This window comes from Cetorhinus maximus, chromosome 12 (genome assembly GCF_964194155.1).
Source record: "Cetorhinus maximus chromosome 12, sCetMax3.hap1.1, whole genome shotgun sequence".
Lineage (NCBI taxonomy): Eukaryota > Metazoa > Chordata > Chondrichthyes > Lamniformes > Cetorhinidae > Cetorhinus > Cetorhinus maximus.
Genome location: NC_135890.1, coordinates 17,100,502 through 17,126,244, shown reverse-complemented (window position 1 = coordinate 17,126,244; position 25,743 = coordinate 17,100,502). Strand labels below are relative to the sequence as shown.

The following is a 25,743-nucleotide window of genomic DNA, read 5'->3' as shown; positions in this document are numbered from 1 at the left end:
TTTTCCCCCACTGAAGCAAATTTTACATGACTGTACTTTCTTGTAAAGGTTTAAAATACTATGAGACAAAAGAATTCAAAAATTAAAATGTACATAATAATAAATGTGATAATACTAATGACACAATCATTATCTGAGTTCTTATTGCTGGAGGTAAAACTGGCACTTCATTAAAGTAGCAGCCAGACACTGAAGATAATCACCGCCGCTACCCACCCCCCCACCCCCGAAGGGCACCCAGTAGGCCTTTTAAAACTACTGGACTTGGGTGTAAATCAATTGCTCGCAATTTCTTTGGCGGTTAATCCAGGCTAATCTTGTTTGTTTCAGAAATTTCACTAAGGACTTAACTACACTCCCAAACACCAGAGCATAAACAGTGCATAATGGCCCTGGCACCTGTTTCCATACAGCTGGAATATATCGAAGTGCTCAAGAAGATGATTAACCAGCCCATTGTAAAACACACTGTGATCTCCACAGAGAGTCCTAAAATGCAATGCAGATGAAGCAAACTATCATTGCTCCCAATTACAAAGTGATTCTTAATATTTAAGTCGTGACAGAGGGAATGAAATTACTAAGACTAATTATACTTTTTCACTCTTACCTGCTTGTGACTATTATTACATCTTCTGAAATGTTAGCCATCTCTTTAATTGTCAAGTAACACATTCTCCTAAGAGTTTGCTGTAAATGGATAAAGAGTTTGCTGTAAATGGATAAAATCAATTTTAAGAAGTGCACAATCTCTCAGAAACGGATGCAACCTCAAATCAACTGAAATTGTAACAAAAAGGAACTATACTATTTGCTGGAACATTAGGTATTTTGTTGAAGAACACCTAAGCAGATGAGAGAGTGTAAATACATTAAAAGATAAACAGTAATTAAGAACAAGAAATAGGAGTAGGAGTAGGCAGTACAGCCCTTTTAGCCTGCTCCAACATTTAATAAGATCATGGCTGTATTTCTTCAACAACTCCACTTTTCCACCTTATCCCCATATCCCTGGATTCCCTTAGTGCTTCAAAATCCATCAGTCTTGAAAATACTCATTAACTAAACATCCACAGTCCTCTGGCTAGAGAATTCCAAAGATTCACAAACCTGAGTGAAGACGTTGATCCTCATCTAACTCCTAAATGGCCAGCCCCTTATCTTGAGACTATAACACGTAGTTCTAGACTCTTTAGCCAAGGGAAACAGCCTCTAAGAAGACTTGACAGGTATTATGATCTGGTTAAGGACCAGTAATTTTTTTTGTTAAAGTAGACAATATTTGAAACCCCAGTTATTTACTAAGAGAATAAAGCCAACAGATTCCACAGTTTTAAACAGAGGAATTTTTACTATACAAGAGTCAACAAAGCAAACAGTAAAGTTATCTATCCTATGCTCTAACATCAAGAATTAACTTTAGGTAAACATGAATTAACAGGCAAACTGTGGTTGAACATAAACCACAAGCTGCACACCTAAACAGATACCACAATTTTTTTTCAGCAGCCCACCCATATGTCAGTAATCACTGCAAGTCACAAACATCCTTCAAACTCTGTCTTCCTCAGCTCCTCTTTTTCGAGGATTTAGTCTGATTTCCTTTCAATGGCAATTCCAATTCAGCCTAGAGGCCCTCTTGCTTCTTCTGTTTGCAATGAGTTGTCAGGCAACTGGACTCCAGCTCAAATTGCCCCAACGACTACTCACCTCCCAGTTGCTCAATCTCTTCTCCCGAGACTGCATCCCACTGGGTTTACAAGGCTGCACCTCAGCATCTAATCACCAGCACGATCCCAGCTCACTAGCTGTGTTAAGCAGACAACCACTGCTCCTGGGTTTCTCTGAGCCCAGCTCCCAGTTGCACCAAGCAACCATTACTCCCAGGTTTCTCTGAGCTTTGGACACCCAGCTGCAAGAAGCTATCAAGTGCTGCAATTATTCGAATCTTTTCTCATGGGCTAGTTTTTGCGCCGTTCCCCAGGTCCCATGGTTGGGATTTCATGTCAAAACATTGAAACCTGAGCAACCTTTTGCACCACACACCCCATGCAGGCGCACTACTGCCTCTGGCCAACTCCTTCAGCTTCTTTAAGCAGCTGTCAAAAGAAACGTGGAAATGGAGCATGTGTGGCCTTTTGCCTGCCGTGCTTTGTGCTTGTGCTAGAGCCCTGACATCCTTCAACCAGGGCACAGCCTCCACCATGAAAACAGACAGAAATAATTTAGAGAGATAGTATCTACTCTGTCTGAGGGAATCTAAAAATTATATATGTTTCAATGTGATCACCTTCATTCTTCGAAACTCCAGGGAGTATAGGTTCATTCTACTTAATTTCTCCTCTTAGGACAGTCCTGTCATCCCAGGAATAAATCTAGTTAACTTTCCTTGCATCCCTTCTAAGGCAAGTATATCCTTCCTTAGGTAACAAGACAAAACTGTACACAGTACTCCAGGTCTGGTCTTATCAAAACCCTATATATTTGCAACAAGAATTCATTACACTTATCTTCCAATCCCCTTGCAATAAAGGCTAACATACCATTTGCCTTCCCAACTGCTTGCAGTAACTGCATGCTAATTTTCTGTGATTCTTGTAGAAGAACACCCAAATCCTTCTGAATACTTTCTCTCACCTTGTAAAAAAATAGGCTGCCTTTCCATTCTACCAAAGCAGATAATTTCACATTTTCCCACATGATAGTCCACCTGCCACCTTCCTGTCCAATCACTTAGCCAGTCTACAGCCCTTTGCTGCCTCTTAATGGTGTCCTCAAAGCTTACTTTCTTATCTAGCTTTGTAACATTAGCAAACTTGTTTATATTACAATTGGCCCCTTCATCAAAGTCATTGACATAGATTGTAAGTAGTTGAGGCCCAAGCAATAATTCTTGTGGCTCTCCACTAATTACACCCTACCAACCTGAAAATAACCCATTTTATTTCTACTCTCCATTTTCTGTCTGTTAACCAATCCTCAATTCATTCTAATATGTTACACCAATCCCATGAGCCTTAGTCAATTGATATAATGCAATCAGGAATAACATAAGGAGAAAATAAGCAAAAAAAAAGATATTAATAAAATTGGTTATACATTTAAAATTGATTTGAAAACAATATCCATTAATACTAATTACTGTTTTTAAAACAAAATCTGGAAAGCTGCGGTACAAATCAAGTACATTTAGAGCATGCCATCACCTACCCAAAATACACTATAATACAGCAAGCGGAAGGAGTTGATGAGGTGCAGTGCCATAAAGCTGCATTTCTCCAAAACAAATGGTTCAGAAATGCTTAGTAGTGTGCTGTAATCCAGAAGCAAATTATTTAAATATGCAACTTGAATGAACGCTGTCGTTTTAAAACTTAATTAGTTAATCTCCCTTGATTCTGCCTATTGAGCAAAAATTTTTGAATTATACAGCATCGTAAATTAATTTAACAATGCCAATCAAAGAATTCTAAGAACTTTTGTCACAGTCGTATTCAGCGGATACTTACATCATTGCACTGAAACAGCTTAGTCATTGCAAAGAAGGCTTCAGTGGCTTCTGTTGTTCCAAAATGTTCCCCCTTAAAGAGAAGAGAAAAATAAAAGTAGGAACTCTGTGTGTTAACTTACATGAGTCTAAAGTAAGTGGGCTGACAAATGAGCCATCAATTGGGCCTTTTGAAAATTGTAGCTTCATTTTCATTGTGCAAGTTACAAAATCACATTATGGGGGAGGTGGGGACATAATGGTATTATCACTGGACTGGTAATCCAGAGTTCCAGGGTAATGCTCTGGGGACCTGGTTTGAATCCTGTCCCACTGGCAGGGCAGACCCAGCAGAGGTGGCGGCACAATGGTATACAGTCAGGAGGGAGCTGCCCTGGGAGCCCTCGACACCAACTCCGGACTACATGAAGTCTCATGGCATCAGGGCAAACATGGGCAAGGAGACTTTGTGCTGATCGCCATGTACCGTCCCCCCTCAGCTGATAAATCAGTGCTCCTCCATGTTGAACACCACTTGGAGGAAGCACTGAGGGTGACAGGGATGCAGAATGTACTCTGGGTGGGGGACTTCAATATCACCAAGCGTGACTCAGCAGCACCACTACAGACCGAACTAGCTGACTCCTAAAGGACATAGCTGCAAGACTGGGCCTGCAGCAGGTAGTGAGGGAACCAACAAGAGGGAAAAACATACTTGACCTTGTCCTCACGAATCTACCTGCCTCAGATCCTTCTGTTCATGACATCTTTTTTCCTTATTCATATATGGGATGTGGGCGTCGCTGGCCAGGCCAGATTTATTGCCCATCCACAATTGCTGTCGAGGTGGTGTTGAGCTACCTTCTTCCACTGCTGCAGGCCATATGGTATAAGTACACCCACGGTGCCGTTAGGGAGGTAGTTGCAGGATTTTGACCCAGTGGCAGTGAAGGGACGGCGATATATTTCCAAGTCGGGATGGTGAGTGGAGTGGCTTGGAGGGGGACTTCCAGGGGGTGGTATTCCCATGTATCTGCTGCCCTTGTCCTTCTAGACGGTAGTGGTCGTGGGTTTGGAAGGTGCTGTCCAAGGAGGGTTAGCGAGTTCCTGCAGTGCATCTTATAGATGGTACACACTGCTGCCATTGTTCATCAGTGGTGGAGGGAGTGAATGTTTGTGGAAGGGGTGCCAATCAAGCAGGTTGCTTTGTGCTGGATGGTGTCAAGCTTCTAGAGTGTTGTTGGAGCTGCACCCAACCAGGCAAGTGGAAAGTATTCCATCACACCCCTGACTTGTGCCCTGTAGATGGTGGACAGATTTGGGGAGTCAGCAGGTGAGTTACACACTGAGGATACCTCCCATCCTGTTGTGTGGCACTACCACCGTGCTAAATGGGATAGATTTCAAACAGATCTAGCAACTCAAGACTGGGCGTCCATGGGGTGCTATGGGCCATCAACAGCAGCAGAATTGTATTCAAGTACCATTTATAACCTCATGGCTCGGCATATCCTCAATCTACCATTACTACCAAGTCAGGGGATCAACCCTGGTTCAATGAAGAGTGCAGGAGGGCATGCTAGGAGCAGCACCAGGCATACCTAAAAATGAGGTGTCAACCTGGTGAAGCTACAACACAGGACTACTTGCATACCAAACAGCAGTCCGCTTGATTGGCACCACATCCACAAACATTCACTCCCTCCACCACCGACGAACAGTGGCAGCAATGTGTACCATCTACAAGATGCACTGCAGGAATTCACCAAGGTTCCTTAGGCAGCACCTTCCAAACCCACGACCACTATCATCTAGAAGGACAAGGCAGCAGATAGATGGGAACACCGCCACCTGGAGGTTCCCCTCCAAGTCACTCACCATCTTGACTTGGAAATATATCGCCGTTGCTGGATCAAAATCCTGGAACTTCCTTCCTGACAGCACTGTGGGTGTACCTAAACTACATGGACTGCAGCGGTTCAAGAAGGCAACGCATCACCATCTTCTCAAGGGCAATTAGAGATGGGCAATAAATGCTGGCCCAGCCAACGAAACCCACATCCCATGAATGAATAAAAAAATATAAGCAGCAAGTGATCAACAGAGTTAAGCGATTCCAATGAATCAGATCGAAGCTCTGCAGTCCTGCCACATCCGGCAATAGTACTGAAGACTTATGCTCCAGGACTTGCCGTGTCCTTAGCCAAGCTACAACACCTGCATCTACCTGCCAATACGGAAAATTGCCCAGGTATGTCCTATACACAAAAAACAGGACAAATCCAATCCAGCCAATTACTGCCCCATCAGTCTACTCTCGATCATCAGTAAAGTGATGGAAGGGGTCATCAACAGTGCTATCAAGTGGCACTTGCTGAGTTTGGGTTCCGCCAAGGCCACTTGGCTCCTGACTCATTACAGCCTTGGTCCAAACATGGACAAAAGAGCTGAACTCCAGAGGTGAGGTGAGTGACTACCTTTGACATCAAGGCAGCATTTGACAGAGTGTGGCATCAAGGAGCCCTAGCAAAACTGGGGTCAATTGGAATCGGGGGGGAAAACTCTCCACTGGTTGGAGTCATACCTGGAACAAAGAAAGATGGTTATGGTTGCTGGAGATCAATCATCTCAGTTCCAGGGCATCACTGCAGGAGTTCCTCAGAGTAGCATCCTAGGCCCAACCATCTTCCGCTGCTTCATCAATGACCTTCCTTCCATCATAATATCAGAAGTGGGGATCTTTGCTAATGATTGCACAATGTTCAGCACATTTCGAGACTCATCAGATACTGAAACAGTCCGTGTCCATATGTAGCAAGACCTGGACAATATCCAGGCTTGGGCTGACAAGTGACAAGTAACAATCGCGCCACACAATTGCCAGGCAATGACCATCTCCAACAAGAGAGAATCTAACCATCGCCCCATGATATTCAATGACATTACCATCGCTGAATCCCCCACTATCAACATCCTGAGGTTTACCATTGACTAGAAATTGAACTGGACTAGCCATATAAATACTGTGGCTACAAGAGCAGTTCCAGAGGCTAGGAATCCTGCAGTGAGTAACTCACCTCTTGACTCCCCATCGCCTGTCCACCATCTACAAGGCACAAGTCAGGAGTGTGATGAAATACTCTCCACTTGCTTGGATGAGTGCAGCTACAACAACACCCAGGACAATGCTGATTGACAACACATCCACAAACATTCACTCCCTTCACCACCGACGCACAGTGGCAGCAGTGTGTACCATCTATAAGGTGCACTGCAGGAACTCACCAAACCTCCTTAGACAGCACCTTCCAAACCCACGACCAGTACCATCTAGAAGGACAAGGTAGCAGACAGATGGGAACACCACCGCCTGCAAGTTCCCCTCCAAGCCACTCACTATCCTGACTTGGAAATATATTGCTGTTCCTTCATTGTCGCTGGGTCAAAATCATGGCACTCCCTCCCTAACAGCACTGTGGTGTACCTACATCACATGGACTGCAGCAGTTGAAGAAGGCAGCTCACCACCACCATCTCAAGTGTAATTAAGGATGGGCAATAAATGTTGATCTAGCCATCGACGCCCATAAGCCATGAACAAATAAAAAATATTATGCCACCCCATGAAAATCATCCTGCCATGTTCCCGAACTTGCTCTTCTTCATATCTTACCTTGAGGTCCTGGACATTATTTATCCCTCAGCCAATACGATAACAGATTATGTGGTCATTATCTCTTTGCTGCCTATGTGAGTTTGCTGTGCTGATTGTGTTGCATTTACATTAATGGCTACATTTTAAAAGCATTTAATTGGCTATAACGTTCTTTAGAGTTTCCCTGAGGTTGTGAGCACTTATATGTTATTTATTATTTGTTCTTTCTTAGAATCTACTAGCTGTGAATGCTATGGTCAAGGATTTACAAGATCTGGGATCCCTGCCCACAGTGTTACAGTGAACTGAGAGAAAGGGGAAAAATAAACAGGTGTGTGAACTAGTAAAGAGGGATTGATAAACATAACAGAAATCAGATTTGGCAAGATTACCAATACATACCCACAATTTCACTGTAAACATCTCCCTCAATTTTCAAGTAGCACGAGCCAATAGTAAATCTAAGGCCCTATTTTGTTATGATTCCAGCTGATGTTCCCAATGGTTTTGTCAGATCCCAGGGCTTGATAGATCCTAACTTTTATTTTTTGTTTAGCAATGTGAAGGGCGACGACTGAACAGTCACAGGAGTCTGCTGATTAACTTTTAACAACAGAATAAAACATTTATTAAATAAGAAAAGATGAACTATATTACACCACTCCTTCACCCCAACTATACCTTTACAGATATATACAAATTCGTAAAGATAACACAAGTTACAAAATCAAAGTACTCTAATGTTCAAAGTAAGGATACAACACATGTAAACTAATAGGTGAGTTGCAGTCAGACACACCACACTCCAAAACCAAATTCCTACAGATATCTCATCAACTCCCAAGACACTAGTCACTCCGTGAGCCAACTGGTCTCACTGAAATGCTGTCTCTCTCATGAGGGCTTCCAATCTCCACATTCGAAGAACTTGCTTTGGAATTCTCTCCCAAACGATGCTTTCACTTGGACATTTCCAACAGGGATCCACCTCCAGGGTTTCAACCTCTCTATCCAAGGCTTCTTTCCCCTAGATCTCAAAGTGCATTCAAGCTTCACCTTCCACACGCACACTCTCAGATATTTGGCTGTGCCAAGCAGAACACCACTCCAAAGCCTACAGTAAGGAGTCACTGACCTTTAGCTGTCATCTCAGATCTTCTGGCTTCTCATAAGCCTGCTTTGTTCCAAATCTGCTCCCTGCAGCTCTGACTCTTTAATTTGGAGCCTTTCCCTTTGCTCCTTACTTTCAATTCCACTGAACCGGACGTGCTTCCCATTGCTTTCCATGTTCCTTGACTTAAGTGTCCCCCTGGGACCTCTTTCTGGCCCACTCATCAGTTTTTGGGATTCTTTTCTTTGGGATCTGCTCCCTGTTGCTCTCGTCCTGATTCTTCTGGCAGTTTCTGCAGAATGGCGTTCTCTTCTAGGTCACCTGGCCCTCTTTTCCTGCTGTTTCACTCGTTTCCCTTCTGCACAGGAACAGTTTCCATCTAAAAATATAAAAGTAACAAACTGTGCGTGCGTGCTGGGCCGTCTACCGGCCTGAAGACGTGAACACGCACATACTGCGCATGTGTAGCCATTCCCTAGCTAGCACACGCGCAGAGCCACAGAAGATCGTTTAAAAAAAAGAACGATCTGCGCATTTTAAAGTTTATTTCCATCCATTGTTTTATCTCCACCTTTTAGCCTACTTCGATCCCTTCACCCCGCCCCACCCCCACTAGGGCTATCTGTCACTTGCTCATCCTGCTTTCTACCCTTAATGTCATCATTAGCGTATTCCTTAGCTAATATCACCACCGTCAACACCCCTTTGTCATTTTGTCCATGACATCTTTGGCAATCTCTTCTTTGCCTCCACCTATCACTGGCCCTCTATCCAGCTCTACCTGTCCCACCCCCCTCAACCAGCTTATATTTCACCTAATTTCTATATTTCCTTAGTTCTGATGAAGAGTCATATGGACTCGAAACGTTAACTGTATTCCTCTCCGCAGATGCTGTCAGACCTGCTGAGTTTTTCCATTTAAGCATCTGAGCTATTTTTGTTTTTGTTTCAGATTTCCAGCATCAGCAGTATTTTGCTTTTAACCTGGTGGGAACTGTAGTTCCCAAACTCCAAGGTGCGATCTCCTTTTTCAAAAGGTAAGTTTTATCTTCTTTTTCTCCTTTCTCTTTGGGGTTCGTCACAATTTTATGAATCCTGGGCTCTTTGCAACTGCAGTCTGCAAGTTCGCATTAAGATTTCTTGAAGGGCTAGGACAGCAGCTTGCCAGCCCAATTTACAACTGAAAAAATTGACAATATTAGCCTAAGATATGACTTGACAATAGAGGGTAGCTCCAAGATATATTGTGTGCTCCATAGCCTATAGGTAACTGGATTCCATATGTCAAACCAGTGGAGAAAAGAAAGAGAAAAAAAGACTCACTGAAGAAATTTACCAATCCCAATGTGGAACTATAATCAGCTTCTTGAAGGGACCCTAGTCAGTCCATGCCCATGATAGGAATTACTCTGGTGAGCTTGGCCTCAGAAGTCTTAATTGCACCAAAATATTGCATCACTAAGAATGCGATGCTGAGGAACCACCTTCTTGAGGGCAATTAGGGATGGGCAACAAGTGGTGACTTTGCCACTCGCATCCCATGAAAGAGTTAAAAAAAACCTTGGGTGTTGCAGTTCAACAATGCAGTCATATCTCATTGAGCAAAGCCCAACTCAGATACTAAGTTGGCTAGACACAATCATTTAATTGAGGCAGATACTCTGTTTTATAGGGAACACCAATTTTCTGTTAAGGATGAACAAAGTTTTGGGCAGTAATGGCTAAAATTGATTTTTATTGTAAGGGGAAAGAGAAAATTGGAATAAGCCTAATTTACTTGTTCAAGTTTATTCATGCCAAACACATTTGTAGAATAATTCTAAGGCAGCTTACTTCTGGCACTGAAAATGGTCAATGATCATCTGCTAAAACACTATCAAAACGGATGGGGGAGTATAACAAGATATATACATTAACAAAGCTGTTTTAAAAATATACAATTTTACATTGGGTAAATTCAAATCTTCCATCTATAATGAACTGTTTTTACTAATTTTTTTATTTATCTGTAGGATGTGAGCATTGCTGGCAAGGCCAGCATTTATTGCCCATGCCTAATTGCCCTTGAGGAGGTGGTGGTGAATAGCCTTCCTAAACCAATGCAGTCCATGTGGTGTAGGTACACTCACAGTGCTGTTAGGGATGGAGTTCCAGAATTTTGATCCAGCAATAACACAGGAACAGTGATCAGGGTGACCAACCTTCCTTTATTTTACAGGATTGTCCAGAACTTGAGGCCACAGTCCTGTGTCTGGATCAAATATTGCTGTTTTTCCTGTAATTCGGTCCTTTAAACCTCACGTACCCCCTCTCCTTCTGCTTGCTTACTATCACAGCCCTGACAGCAACCCCCCACAGCACCCCCACCCCACCCTCACAGTCCCAGCTGTACCCTCCCGTCAGAGTGTCCCTTAATCTACTCTGTGAGAGTTGGAACTATATTGCTGTCAGTGTGACCAAGTCAGGATGGTATGTGACTTGGAGGGGAACTTGCAGATGGTGGTGTACCCATGCAACTCCAAATGGGGTGCCAATCAAGTGGGTTGCTCTGTCCTAAAGCTGTTAAGTTTTTAGAGTGTTATTGGAGCTTGCATTGGGGCAAGTGGCGAGTATTCTATCACACTCCCGTCTTGTATCTTGTAAGATAGTGGACAGGCTTTGGGGGTTGGGTGAGTTACTCACTGCAGAATTCCCAGCCTCTGATCCATGGTATGAAATGCAATAAATAATGGTCTGTTATCATACTGATTGCCAATCAATATATAAGGAGGGAAAAGATGCTCAAGTAATTTGCAAATCATCCAACTGCTCAACAATAAACACACAAATCAAGCTAGCTATCTGTAAGAGACCATTAAATCTTTTAACTTAAATATTTGAAGTAGAGGAAGATTCAAGCCCAGAGGAATGTACTGCACAGTGGCATTAGGTTTGGATTGCTCTAGCAAAGAGCAAAGAAAGATATAACAGGTTAATTCATCTCCTTTGGTGCTTCATGATTTCATGTTATTATGGTTGTTTCTCAACAAGATAACGAAATGGAAATATAAAATCTCCCCTGTAGAAATGCACAAATACAAATGGCACTAAAATCAGTTATTGTTAAGATGCTTTTCTTCAAAGTCCTAAGACTCACATTCAGAAAAATGTAAAAACTGTAATACATCAGATCTTTTTGGCAATGCTGTCTTTGATGGGTATATAGAAACCACATAACCAGAGATGTATTATACACAGGATATTTTATAATTTCTGCTAATGGACTAGCATTATATTAAGTGGTAATCTTCCACTAAACATCAATCTGTAAAAAATACAAGGGGAATTATAAAAATGTTTATTGCTGCAAGTTTATTCTAACTTTTTACGGAATGAATATTTTACTGGAGTTCTACATCAGCTTTAGTGCATGAAGATTTCAGATTAGATAGTTAATAACAGAATACATAACAGTTACACTGCCTGAGAGTGTGGCGGAGGCAGATTCAATCATGGCTTTGAAAAAGAGAACTGGATAATTATCTGACAAGAAAAAATTTGCATGGCTATGGAGAAAAGGTGGGCGAGTGGTACTGAGCTGCTCTTACAGAGAGCTGACATGACATGATAGGCTGAATGACCTCCTCCTGTGCCGCTACCATTCTATGGCTTCTTACCTGGTTGAGCAGGTACAGGATCTTTGTAAGGATATGTAAGCATTTTCTGGGATTTAGTGGTGTTTCGTTGAATATACGGGCCTGTTAACAATAAAAAAGTTTGTTAATACTACATAGAAAACTTGTACTAAAATGATTAAAATAAACTGATGTTTCTTGATAAAATTCTGTTGCAGATAGTTTTTGTCCTCAACATGGCAGGATAATAGAATACTTTCCTACGCACGGCATCCAACGTCATACTCGACTATGTTCAGGTCAACTACATTACAAGTCGAATACGTTCCCTTAACTCTGCACAAAAATAGGAAAAAGATTTCACTGAAGCTCAATGTAAGCCTGCTCTTCATAAATTGATTTACAATTTTACTGCACAACGCATAGGACATCTTCCTCTATGTGCTTAACCCAATCAGAAGAGTATCGTCAGTTACTGCACCAGAGTGACATTTCCATCACTCAGGCCGAACTGGGAGATCACAGTCATTCGGCAAGTAACTGTTGTCAGTTTTATGTAGTGGTCTCACACTCACTAGGATCTGGGTGAACCATCCCAAACACTTAAAAGTAGGATTTTAGATTTGGCATAGAGTTGCAACTTCCCAAAAAACTGTACTGGATTAAAATTCAGAAGTAAAAAGGTGGTTAGTGTATTAACTCATTAGATCATATAGATACTCAAGCAACCATTGAACGTGTATATCACCCATGTATTGATAACGGTTCAAATGCTTAAAACATTAAAGTATTTTTCAAAATTGAAATCAAAAACATGGTGTAACTGGCATGAATTCTGAGTTAACAGAAGATGCTGTGTTTAATTATCTGTTATAATTAAAGAGATAATTTAAGTTCTCTTTAGCGCAGTGTATTAAAGTATTCTAGAAATATTTCCCTTCATACATCTAGTTGTTCAGTCTGATTTTCATGGAAACCTTCTGAACCAAAACCAAATGGAAGCAAAGCCATTAAAAAACACCTGACAATTGCCGTTGAAGTTCACGTGCCACACAATTACTTTTCAGTAAGCCATTTTTTTTTTAAATGATCTAAACTCAGAATTACACCATGACAACTAACAAAAGTACTTGAATCTTTTGTCTGGATTAAAACATTTAAAATAAATGGATTGAAAGCTCCGGTAAAAATGTGGACAAATTTCAGTTGAGTACATTAGGTATTCCTATACTACCATTCTACAATGTAATTTCAGGGTCACCCCTTTCTGAGGTTCTGCAAGCTTTTCCTTCTCTGCACCATGACACACTCCGGGCTAAAGTGGCTGAAAGTCTATGTGATATTTGTGCTAAATTCCTCGGTTCACCATTTTAAAGTAATTAATCTAATTAAAATAAGGCAGTTCAAATTAAGAAAGGAAATCCATGTGTGTTAACTGGTTTTAGAATGAAATAACAATCATATCCAATGCTAGCTAATAGCACTTTTTCTTTACATAACAGCTGTACCTTAACAGTCACTTTACTTATCATAGCCTTTAGCAATCACATGAAAAGACTGTCTAGCATTTGTCTTTCAGTCAAAGTAATGAGAAATACTTCAGAAGTATAAAAGTTTTGAAATTTCTACCTAGGGTGGCGGCCATTTAGTCTGTGCCACATTCAAGCTATTTATCTCCTTGCTCTTTACCCAAAACCATCAATATTTATATTCAGATGTTCAATATTAATTCCTCTTAAACGTTACAACTGACTCAAATTCAATACCCACTTGTTGTAATGCATCCCATAGTCTTAATAATGGTTTGCGTGAAACCATTTCTTCTTGGCTTACCCTTTAACTTTCTAGTACTAATCCTAAATTTATGCTACTTTTCACAGACCAGTGGAAATAAGTATTAGAATTATCTCCTCAAACCCTTGCAAAATTTTGAATATTTCTATTACCTCTCTGCTCTATTCTAGTTTTTACAACTCTTCCTTCATAACTGTATTCTTTCATCCCTATTAAATTCCAGATAATCTTCACTGGCTCTTTTCTATGCATCCATTATTTCTAAAACTTAACAGTATTCCAAATGTAGCTTCATCAATATCTTGTACAATTTCATCATGACCTTGATTTTGCATTCAGTGCACCCATTAATAAATGCCATAAACTCTTTCGCCTTTTTTATGATTACTGCAATTCTGCTTTTGAAGGTTTTCAAGATGATGAGAGGTTTTGATAGTAAACAGAGAAAAATTACTCTATCTGGCAAGTGGGTCAGTAATGAGGTCATAGACACAAAATCATTGGAAAAAGATCTAGAGGGGAGATAGCAAGAAACCTTTTCACTCAGAGAGTTATCAGGATTTGTCACGATCTACCTCAAAAGGTTCTGAAAGCCCATTCCATAAATAATTTAAAAAGGAGTTGTGAAGATGAGGACCTTACAAGGCTACAGACAAAAAACGGGGATGTGCGATTGAGCAGAACAGCTCCTTCAAAGAGCCAGCCCAGGCACAATGGGCTAAATGGCCTCCTTCTGTGCTATAAGTTTAAATGATTCTATATCTGCATCATTGCCTTCACAAATTTCTCTGTGTTACCTTGTCGAAGAAAGGTGCATTTTTAAGTTATGGTTTTTAAATGAAGTCATGAATAATCTTATAATGTTAGTAATCACATTCTCTATTCTGGGAATTAAAGAAACAGATGATATGTAAGACTTGCCTCTTGTAGTACTGCACTCTTCTCTAGTTGTTGGTAAGGATTGGATCCACTTCCTAAAAGGAATACAAGAAATTATGAATATGATGCACAGACAGTAATTTGTGATTAATATTATACTGTAAATTAATTAGTCCAAAAGCTATCTTGACAAATATTTGTGCTCACATTTCACTCCAGGAATTTTTGCACCTTTCTTTTGTCCCATAGATTCACACACCCTCAATGAAGTAATATTGTCAGTCTAACCATTTCCACAGATATCAAAAGTACCATTCCACTGATTTGTACAATCATCAGGAAGATTATATGATTGGTAGATTTCTCCTAGCTTCCACACACATCCATGTAACTGATACTGACAGAATGGCCCTTTCATCATGCATTGTGGAAAAATAACATTGCAAACCTACATCAAAATAGTTGCACCGTGTGAATGAAAGGCATAACTGTTGAAATTAACATAAATGCAAAGTTCATGAACTCCCTGACTGTTTATGAAAGTAGTTCAACTATTACTGAAGTACTTACATTGTGCTTTCTATTAGTCAAGAGAAATTATTTTTATTGCAGAGAAAGTGGCAGGAAAACTCTCTCTGCAGAATTTACGAAACTTCTCTGCAGATTTCCATGGGTTGGACTAACATACCCGACATTCTATATTATAGCCCGACAACATATGAACATAATTACTTAAATATAATTTATAAAATGACAATTAACATAGCTTACCTATTTTGAAACACATTTTCACTAATATGCTTGTAACTGGAAAACTCTACAAATTCAGTTACAAACATAATTTCATGGCCTGTAATTTCCATGGAGTGACAATCAGAGTCAGATTGCCACTCTGCTCTTACTTACTTACCTGGAAATGAAGCCACTCCTTTCTTGACCGACCTTCCGACTCAGGCCAGGCGAGAAAATTGTAGTGCAGCGAGTTCCCAAGGCCTTGTGTCAAGGGTGGCTGAGTCAGAGGTAAGGGAGCCATGCCCCCTTTTATGTAGCATTAGGGGTTGGGCGGTTAGAGGGGTAGGGGGTCAGGTGGTGGCAGGGTGTCGGGTTGGGTGGTCAGTGCGTGGGGTCAGGTGGGCAGTGCGGGGTGTGGTCAGTGGTGTGTTCATGTGGGGGTGGTGGAAAGGGTAGTCAGGTGGAGGGGAGGAAGATCCTTGGGGTTGAGGGGGGTAGTGAGGGGGCGGTGGGTTCCATTGGGGGGTTCTGGGGGTGTGGGGTGGTAGTTGAGGGTCCCGTGGGGATGGGGGAGGATAGTTACTCAGAAATTAGAAGTGGTTTTAATCCTTCCAACCTTCACTGGGTAACATTACTATTAGACAGTCGGAACCATCCAAAGCTTTCAATTTATATCTTACTTTTGGAGGGTTCCCATTGTATGGCAATTCCCCAACGGAAGTTTGAATTTCCAGGACAATTGTTGTGCAAACCTTAGCGGAGAACGTCTGGGGGTGAGGGGGTTCCCAGCGCATCTTTGGGGTACCCTCCAGTTATGATGCTCCAGAGCTCGGAAGTTACGGGCCATCTTCAGCTGTTTCATTAAAGACCTTCCTTCCATCATAAGGCTGGAAGTGGGGATGTTCGCTGATGATTGCACAATGTTCAGCACCATCTGTGACTCCTCAGATACTGAAGCAGTCCATGTCCAAATGCAGCAAGACCTGGACAATATCCAGGCTTGGGCTGACAAGTGGCAAGTAACATGCTGCACACATCTCTCCAACAAGAGAGAATCTAACCATCACCCCTTGACATTCATCGGCATTACCATTGCTGAATCTCCCACTATCAACAATCTGAGGTTACCGTTGACCAAAAACTGGACTAGCCATATAAATACTGTGGTACAAAAGCAATTCAGAGGCTAGGAATCCTGTACGAGTAACTCACCTCCTGACTCCCCAAAGCCTGTACAAGGCACAAGTTAGAAGTGTGATGGAATACTCTCCGCTTGCCTGGATGAGTGCAGCTCCAACAACACTCAAGAAGCTTGACATCATCCAGGATAAAGCAGCCTGCTTGATTGTCTCCCCATCCACAAACATTCACTACCTCCACCACTGACACACAGTGGCAGCAGTGTGTACCATCTGCAAGATGCACTGCAGGAATTCACCAAGGCTTCGTAGACATCACCTTTCAAACTCATAACCACTACCATCTGGAAGGACAAGGGTAGCAGACGCATGGGAACACCACCACCTGGAAGTCCCCCTCCAAGCCACTCACCATCCTGACTTGGAAATAAATCACTGCTCCTTCACTGTTGCTGAGTCAAAATCCTTGAACTCTCTCCCTAACAGCACTGTGGGTGTACCTACACCACATGGACTGCAGTGGTCCAAGAAGGCAGCTCACTACCACCTTCTCAAGGGCAATCAGGGATGGGCAATAAATACTGGCCTACCCAGCGACGTCCACATCCCATGAATGAATAAAAAAAATTATCCTATCCCAAAGGGGAAAATATAATCACAATATGAAAGCACAATGAAATCCTGAACAAGCAATAAGTTCTAGTTTTGATCTCCTGGTTTGTACTATGCTAGCTGATCGCAGCCAGAATGTTAGTTGGGGTGCTATAACTGGCCTCAGGGTTCATGGTCTAATGAAAGGAGGGAGAGAAAAAAAAAAATCAGCCAAGGCATCTATTACTAATTACTGTCCAGTGACCTCTGCTAGCAAGTGTGAATGCTATCATGCTTAGATGTCATGTCTCCAAAGTCAAATCATCTCCCTATTAAATTCACACAAGAATGGTCACTTGGGTTAGGTACCAGAGGGTTACCAGCACCTGCTGAGCCATCCCACAGCAACAGGCTGTGTATGAGGAGGAAACAAAATGACCAAAGAACAAAACCCTGGGATATAGCTCAACCACACTTAATACTTTAATACAATGGCATATGGGTTGACGCTTTAAACAAGCCCAGTATATTACATCTTTGTTCATCTTTTGGATTGTATTGGAGAATTACTTCACTAACTTGAAAATTTCCTTGGGCTCTATAGCCAGATTGGAGCTTCTCTTTCTCAACAAGAACATTGGCTAGATTGCGATAATGATCTCAAAGATTGGGTGGTAGCATCTAACAATGCTCATCAAATTCTACCAACATCCACCTATTCACAAAAATCTTTTATTCTCAGGATACAGCGGGCAAGAGGCCAAATGTACTATATGGCTCTTAACAAAGGCAACATGAAAGAATCACAAGTGTGTAGTTGCTGGTACATTATCATACCTTTCACACAGAGATCTATAATAAGCTCATAAAAGCATAAAGGAAGAAATTTCTATTACATGGCTGTTAAGTATGCACCATGTCTACACATGGAATGCATTTATAGATTGAATGCAACAGTCACAACACCAGTGTCAAAGCTCATTATCAAAATTTACAGCATAATTTAATCAACTAAGTTTAGTTATGGACATTAGAGCATTAAAAAGAAAATTTATCTACAAAGTTTCCCAAGATAATTGTTATGTGTCCTGCATGTGCTGCACAAACAAATGTTTAAATTTACATCAAAATAAGGTTATCATTTCTTCCAGGAAATGCAAAACAATTAATCTTGAAAACCAGAACTGTTTCATCTTCCAGTCTCACAGATCAATGATTGCAACTTCAGATCATTAATAATTACAAATTTCTTTTGCAGATCTTGACATTTCTGTCCCTGCCTCCATGGGCAAAATTATTTTTTCCCCACTGAAAACTAATCAAAGAGTAACAATGCACTAATTCCACTATATTGTATAGACACACACACAGCTGGAGCTTGGATAAGATCTAGATCATCACCTGACTTCAAGTAATTGAGAGGTACCAACAAGTATACAAATACTTGTAATGTTTAGAATATTATAAGTCAATAAAGATCATGATGGGCAGCATTTTTTGTGTTGCATGGCAAACAAGATAAAGACCATACTGAAGATGTAAGCTCAGCTGACAGGACCACCGACTGGAAGGTTTGGATGAAAAATCAATTCCAGATAGATAGCTTCAGGAGCTAGTAAAATATTTTGGCAGCTATGACCAATAATGCTGACTAAGTTCAGTAGAAAATAATTATTGTAGAATAAGTCCAAAACTTTGAATTCATCAAAACAATTTGATGGTTGAATCACATAGTGACCTTTAGCTCCGAACTCTATGAATAGCATTTGGTGTATTGAAAGTTCTATTTTTAAAGATTAATCAATCTACTAAACAACCGAAGTAGCAAAAACCTCTCAAAATGCACTTCAAACAGACAAACTAATTCAACAAAGTAGCAATGAGAATGTAAATTGCAAGTACTGTAACTGAAGGTATGTTAGGGTTTATTTTAACACCCTTGCCTGGTTGACAAGGTAAAGGCATCGCCTCGTGTACCACCACCACCGCCCCCCCCCAAGAAGTTTCAGATTCAGTCCTGATCTGTGCTCTTAATGACCTCAGACAGATTAGAAGTTTAGGCATAATTTGGAGGGGAAAAATATCAAGAAAAAAATCAAGCAAGATTTCTGTTTCTGATCACTGTCTGATGATGCCTACTAAAGGATGGAAATACTGACATGGTTGAGTACAGAATCAGACTTGGCTTTCAATGACCTTCACAATCAAATCACCAGCCAACACTCAATCTTCATAGGAATATATACAACATGGAAACCAGCCATTTGGCCTAACCAGTTTGTGCCAGCATTTACTCTTCACGAGCAAATAGTCCGAATCACATTTACCCATAAGCAAGCAATTACACTTAAGCAAGCAAAGGTTTGTTATGTTGACTATCCAAGCCAAGAATTCTACTGGATCAGTATTGATGTGATTATCGTCGGATTAATTGAGGGCAGCCCTATGGATGTCACCAATTCAGAGCATGTTGTGTCCCTTACTGATTTTGATTGCAAACCTCAATGCCCAATCTTTGGGAACTTTGTCTTTAAGGGTGTCTGGTGATGCTGAATAATGATGACTATAGTGTTCCCAAATGTGATTTGCCTTGTTACACCTGTGTTATGCACCTAGGCTGCACCATTTAATTCTCAGCAGTTCCCTCACACTGATAAAAATACCATCAAAAGTACTGATCTATCAGTCCTGCACTCTTCCAATACTTCTGTAGGGATCTGAAGACATGTACCCATCCTGTTCTTGTATCCCTTCACCACCTATTCCTTCATCCACCTATCTAAACTAATACTGAATGTTGACACAATTTCAGAGCCAACCACTAACCCTGGAATTAAATTTTGCAGCCTCACAACTCTGTGTAAAGAGGTCTATATTGCACCTACATTCTAAGTTTCTTATGTAAATTTAGAGACTTGGTCAGATACCAGAGGGCTGATGGATCCTGTGGAAACCCACTTAACAAAAGAGAGCAAGGGAAAGAGTTTTGTTTGAGGGTGGGTGGGAGTAGGGTGGGTGGAGCGTGTTGCGATCCTATGACAATTGTTGCCTATAATGTGGACATTGTAGTAGTGCATTACTATTCATTTACAGCTAACCCTATCATTAAGTGGCTGCAGATGAATAGTATTGCACTACTAAGAAGCTGGTGATGGACCTTCCCCTTGAACTACCATAGTCCTGATGCTAAAGTAGCTCTCATAATGATGTTAGATAGTGAATTCCAGCAACAGTGAAGGAATAGTAATATATACCCAAGTCACAATTGTGTATTATTTGGAGTGGAGTGCAGAAATGATGGCATACCCATGATTATGCTGCTTGTCCTTCTTGGTGGGCCCAGAAGTACCGTTTAAGTAAGAAAAACTGCTGGGAAACTTCCAAGTGCATATAGAGCCACTGCTGACATGACAATGCAATCTAAGGACAGAGGACTGGTAAGTTTCTCACTGATTGTACAGCTAAATATCAATAAAAGTAACATGCAGCTATATTGCAGTTTAACTTAGTAAAAATGCCCCAAGGTAACGTACAGGAGTGTTATCAAGCAAAGCTTGACACTGAACCGCCTAAAGAAATATTAGAACAGGAGACCAAAAATTTGGTCAAAGAAATTTTAAAGAGAGAAAGGTAGAGAGGCAATGAGGTTTAGCGAGGGAATTCCAGGGCTTAAGGCTAAGACAACTGAAGGCATAACTGTCAAAGTTTCTTTTTGTTCATGGGATGTGATTGTCACTGGCAAGGCCAGCATTTGCTGTCCATCCCTAATTGTCTTTGAGAGGAGATAATGAGCAGCCTTCATAAACTGCTGCATTCCCACAGTGCTGTTCGGTAGGGAATTCCAGGATTTTGATCCAGCAATAATGAATGAAGTATGATATATTTCCAAGTCAGGAAATTGTGTGATTTGGAGGGGAACTTGCAGGTGGTGGTGTTCCCATGTGCTTACTGTTCTAGATGGTAGAGGTCACGAGTTTGGAAGGTGCTGTCGAAGAAGCCTTGGTGCTGCATTGCACCTTGTGGAAGGTAGACATTGCAGTCACAGTGCGCTGGTGGTGGAATCAGTGTGTGTTTAAGGTGATGGATGGAGTGTCATTCAGCCTTTATCCAGGATGGTATCAAGCTTCTTGAGTTGTTGGAGCTGCACTCATCCAGGCAAGTGGAGAGTACTCCATCACACTCCTGACTTGTGCCTTGTAGATGGTAAAGACTTCAAGGAGTCAGGAGGTGAGCTGCTCTTATTGTTAATCAGATATTGCAGAACACCTAGCCTCTGAGCTGCTCTTATAGCCACAGTATTTATGTACCTGATACAGTTGAATCTTTGGTCAAAGGTGACCGACCCCCAGGATATTGCTGGTAGTGAATTCAACTTTGGTAATGGCATTGAATTTCAAGAGGAGGTGATTAGATTCTTTTGGAGATGATCAATGCCTGGCACTTGTAATACACCAATGTTACTTGCCACTTTGCAGCCCTAGCCTGAATGTTGTCCAGGTCTTGCTCCCCCAGATCTTGGAGGCATCTCGAACTAGGGGACATAGTTACAGAATAAGGAGACATTCATTTAAAACTGAGATGCAAAAGTATTCTTCTCTGAGGGTGGTGAATGTCTGGAATTCCCTACCTCGGAGAGTTGTGGAGGCTCGATCAATTAAAGTATTTAAAAAGGAAGTAGAGATATTTTTTGAAATATCGGGGAGTTGAGGGCTAAAGGAGCTGGCACAAAAGTGGAGTTAAGGCCTGGGGCAGATCAACCATGATCTTGTTGAATGGCGGGGCTGAATGGCCTTCTCCCACTCCTATTTCTTATGTTCTTATAGACATGGATTGCATCATTATCTGAGACATTGTCTTGGATAGTGATAAGTGAAAGGGACGGATTTGGAAGGAAGGGAACAGAGTTTGTGGTGAGGACCAAAGACATGGCTTTGATCTTTCCAAAACTTAATTAGATGAAAATTCTGTTAATCCAAAATTCGATGTTGGACAAGCAGCATGACAAATCAGAAGCAGTAGAGTGATCAAGAATGCTGAGGAAACACACACACACAAGTGGGATCCGATGCTTTTGGATGTTGAGGCTGAGGGGGCTGCATATTGATGAGAGATGGGGTAGCCAAGGTTAGATCATTGCAGGACACCAAAGGGGTGTGTGTGTGTGGGTGTGTGTTTGTGGCAGCCAGAACCATCCTGAAATGGTTAGGATCCCAGCCTCCAGGTACAGATCTGCCTACCCAAGTTCTATTAATAAAACAGGCTGGCTGGTCAATCCACCAGTGTCCACCCAGCTCAAAAGGAGGGAAGAGTCTGCCACAGCTCCAGTCAGTTCCAATCTGCCATCGCATGGTGAGCCATTGACCCCTCTCCACCCCCCCCCCCTCCCCCAAATAACAGTGGTCAATTTATTGTAAATTATACACGCAAATCTCTACATATTAAACACGTTCAGTGGCTGGCGTTTACATTAAAAACATTACACTTATAGGCCTTTAGTCCAAGGGTAAATGTTTTAACTGTTCCTACAGCAGCCTGAGCCACCCGAGGCGGGAGCCGAGCCTTTCTCCCTGGTCAAACCCGCCGCCGGGCCGGGCCGGCAGCTGCAGCTTGTCCCGCGGTCAAGAGTGTCGCAGGGCCTGGGGGTCAATCTCCGGGAGAGAGCGCGAGGCCTCTGCCGCCCTTTGCTGTGGACTTTCACTGTGAATAATAAGGGTTAAAAACTGACAATAACTCTGCGTTAAAAGCGCCATCACTGACCCAACTCCTCGTCCTTTTTATCGAATTTCTTAATCATTTTCACTGCGGCAAGTCCGAAGTCTCGTCGTCAAGGCAGAGAGCAGCCTAACCACGCCCCTCACACTGACTGACAGTTAAAGGACACGCCCCCCCAATGTTGGCCGGTGCATTAAAATAGTTCCGATAAAAGGGTCACAACCTGAAACATTAGCTCTGTTTCTCTCTCCACAGACGCTGCCAGATCTGCTGAACATTTCCAGCATTTTCTGCTTTTATTTCAGATTTCCAGCATCTGCACTGTGGGGATGGGGGGGGGGGTCTCTCAATGATTGACAGCTCAATGCACATGGCGCCCCGCCCCCAGATTGGTTGACCCCTCAATGCAAATATAGCCCCGCCTCTCGGAATGATTGACAGCTCAATGCACTTGGAGCCCCGCCCCTCCCACAGACTGACAGCTCAATGCACGCAAAACTCCCCCTCTCACAATGATTGGCTGTTCCACCCTTATCACCCTGAATTCTTTTGATAGAATCATAGAATAATAAAGCACAAAAGAGTGCCATTCAGCCCATTGCGCCCACTCTTTGGAAGAGTGATCTAATTATTGTCATACCCCTGGCCATTCCCTATAGCCTTGCCAATTTTACCTTCAAGTTGTTTACCCAATTTCTTTTTGAAAGTTATTATTGAAAATGTTTTTATTCATTCACGGGATGTGGGCTCCGCTGGCTGGGCCAGCATTTATTGCCCATTACAAAAACAGAAACAGAAATACCTGGAAAAACTCAGCAGGTCTGGCAGCATCGGCGGAGAAGGGCGCAGTTGACGTTTCGAGTCCTCATGACCCTTCAACAGAACTAAGTAAAAATAGAAAGGGGTGAAATATAAGCTGGTTTTGGTGGGGGGGGGGGGGGGGGGGGGTGGGGGGGGGGTGTTGGGACAAGAAGCCAGTAATAGGTGGAGATAACCAAAAGATGTCACAGACAAAAGAACAAAGGGGTGTTGAAGGTGGTGATATTATCTAAAGGAATGTGCTAATTAAGGGTAGCTTTAGATAATATCACCACCTTCAACACCTCTCTGTCCTTTTGTCTGTGACATCTTTTGGTTATCTCCACCTATTACTGGCTTCTTGTCCCAACAACACCGCCCCCACCCCCCACCCCCAGCCCCAAACCAGCTTATATTTCACCCTTTTCCTATTTTTACTTAGTTCTGTTGAAGGGTCATGAGAACTCGAAACGTCAACTGTGCTCTTCTCCGCCAATGCTGCCAGACCTGCTGAGTTTTTCCAGGTATTTCTGTTTCTGTTTTTGTTTTGGATTTCCAGCATCCGCAGTTCTTTGCTTTTATTGCCCATTCTTAGTTGCCCTTGAGAAGGTGATGGTGAGCTGCCTTCTTGAACTGCTGCAGTCCATGTGGTGTAGGTACACCCACAGTGCTGTTAGGAAGGGAGTTCCAGGATTTTGACCCAGTGACAGTGAAGGAACGGCGATATATTTCCAAGTCAGGATGGTGAGTGACTTGGAGGGGATCTTCCATGTGGTGGTGTTCCCATTTATCTGTTGCCCTTGTCCTTCTAGGTGGTAGTGGTCGTGGGTTTGGAACGCGCTGTCTAAGGAGCCTTGGTGAATTCCCACAGTGCATCTTGTACATGGTACACACTGCTGCTACTGTGCGTCGAATGTTTTTGGATGTGGTGCCAATCAAGCAGACTGCTTTGTCCTGGACAATGTCCACCTTCTCCGGTGTTGTGGGAGCTGCACTCATCCAGGCAAGTGGGGAGTATCCCATCACACTCCTGACTTGTGCCTTGTAGATGGTGGACAGGCTTTAGGGAGTCAGGAGGTGAGTTACTTGTTGCACGATTTCCAGCCTTTGACCTGCTCTTGTAGCCACAGTATTTATATGGCTAGTCCAGTTCAGTTTCTGGTCAATTGTAACCCCCAGGATGTTGATAGTAGAGGATTCAGTGATGGTAATGCCATTGAACATCAAGGGTTGATGGTTGGATCCTCTCTAGTTGGAGATGGTCATTGCCTGACACTTGTGAGGTGCAAATGTTACTTGCCATTTGTCAGCCCAAGCCTGGATATTATCCAGGTCTTGCTGCATTTGGACATGGACTGCTTCAGTATCGGAGGAGTCGTGAATGGTGCTGAACATTGTGCAATCCTCAGCGAACATCCCCACTTCTGACCTTATGATGAAAGGAAGGGCATTGATGGTTGGGCCCAGGACACTTCCCTGAGGTGCTCCTGCAGTGATGCCCTGGAGCTGAGATGACTGACCTCCACCAACCACAACCATCTTCCTTTGTGCTAGGTATGACTCCAACCAGCAGAGAGCTTTCCTCCTGATTCCCATTGACTCCAATTTTGCTAGGGCTCCTTGACGCCACACACGGTCAAATGCTGCCTTGATGTTAAGGGCAGTCACTATCACCTCACCTCGGGAGTTCAGCTCTTTTGTCCATGTTTAAAGGAAGGCTGTAATGAGGTCAGGAGCCGAGTGGCCCTGGTGGAACCCAAACTGAGCATCAGTGAGCAAGTTATTGCTAAACAAGTGTCACTGGATAGCACTGTTGATGATCGTTCCATTTCTTTACTGATGATGGAGAGTAGACTGATTGGACAGTAATTGGCCGGGTTGGATTGTCCTGCTTTTTGTATACAAGACATAACTGGGCAATTTTCCACATAACCAGGTAGATGCTAGTGTTGTAGCTGTACTGGAACAGCTTGGCTAGGGGCATGGCAAGTTCTGGAGCACAAGTCTTCAGTACTATTGCTGGAATATTGTCAGGGCCCTTAGCCTTTGCAGCATCCAATGCCTTCAGTTGTTCCTTGATGTCACATGGAGTGAATCGAATTGGCTGAAGGCTGGCATCTGTGATGCTGGGGACCTCCGGAGGAGGCGGAGGTGGATCATACCCACGGCACCTCTGGTTGATGATTGTTGCAAATGCTTCAGCCTTATCTTTTGCACTGATGTGCTGGGCT

At 42.4% G+C, this 25,743-nt stretch overlaps 1 protein-coding gene across 1 annotated transcript in view; it reads right to left on the bottom strand.

Annotated features, from left to right (window-relative positions):
- The window catches only part of copg2 (COPI coat complex subunit gamma 2), a 59,073-nt gene extending 36,210 nt beyond the window's left edge, over positions 1–22,863 (bottom strand). The window contains exons 1-5 of the mRNA XM_078553075.1: positions 22,760–22,863; positions 14,583–14,635; positions 11,910–11,990; positions 3,510–3,581; positions 611–690 (exon numbers count right to left, since the gene is read on the bottom strand). Coding sequence (XP_078409201.1) covers positions 611–690; positions 3,510–3,581; positions 11,910–11,990; positions 14,583–14,635; positions 22,760–22,796 — 323 coding nt within the window. The 5' untranslated portion in view covers positions 22,797–22,863. The remainder of the gene's footprint in view (positions 1–610; positions 691–3,509; positions 3,582–11,909; positions 11,991–14,582; positions 14,636–22,759) is intronic.
- Positions 22,864–25,743: the final 2,880 nt, after the last annotated feature.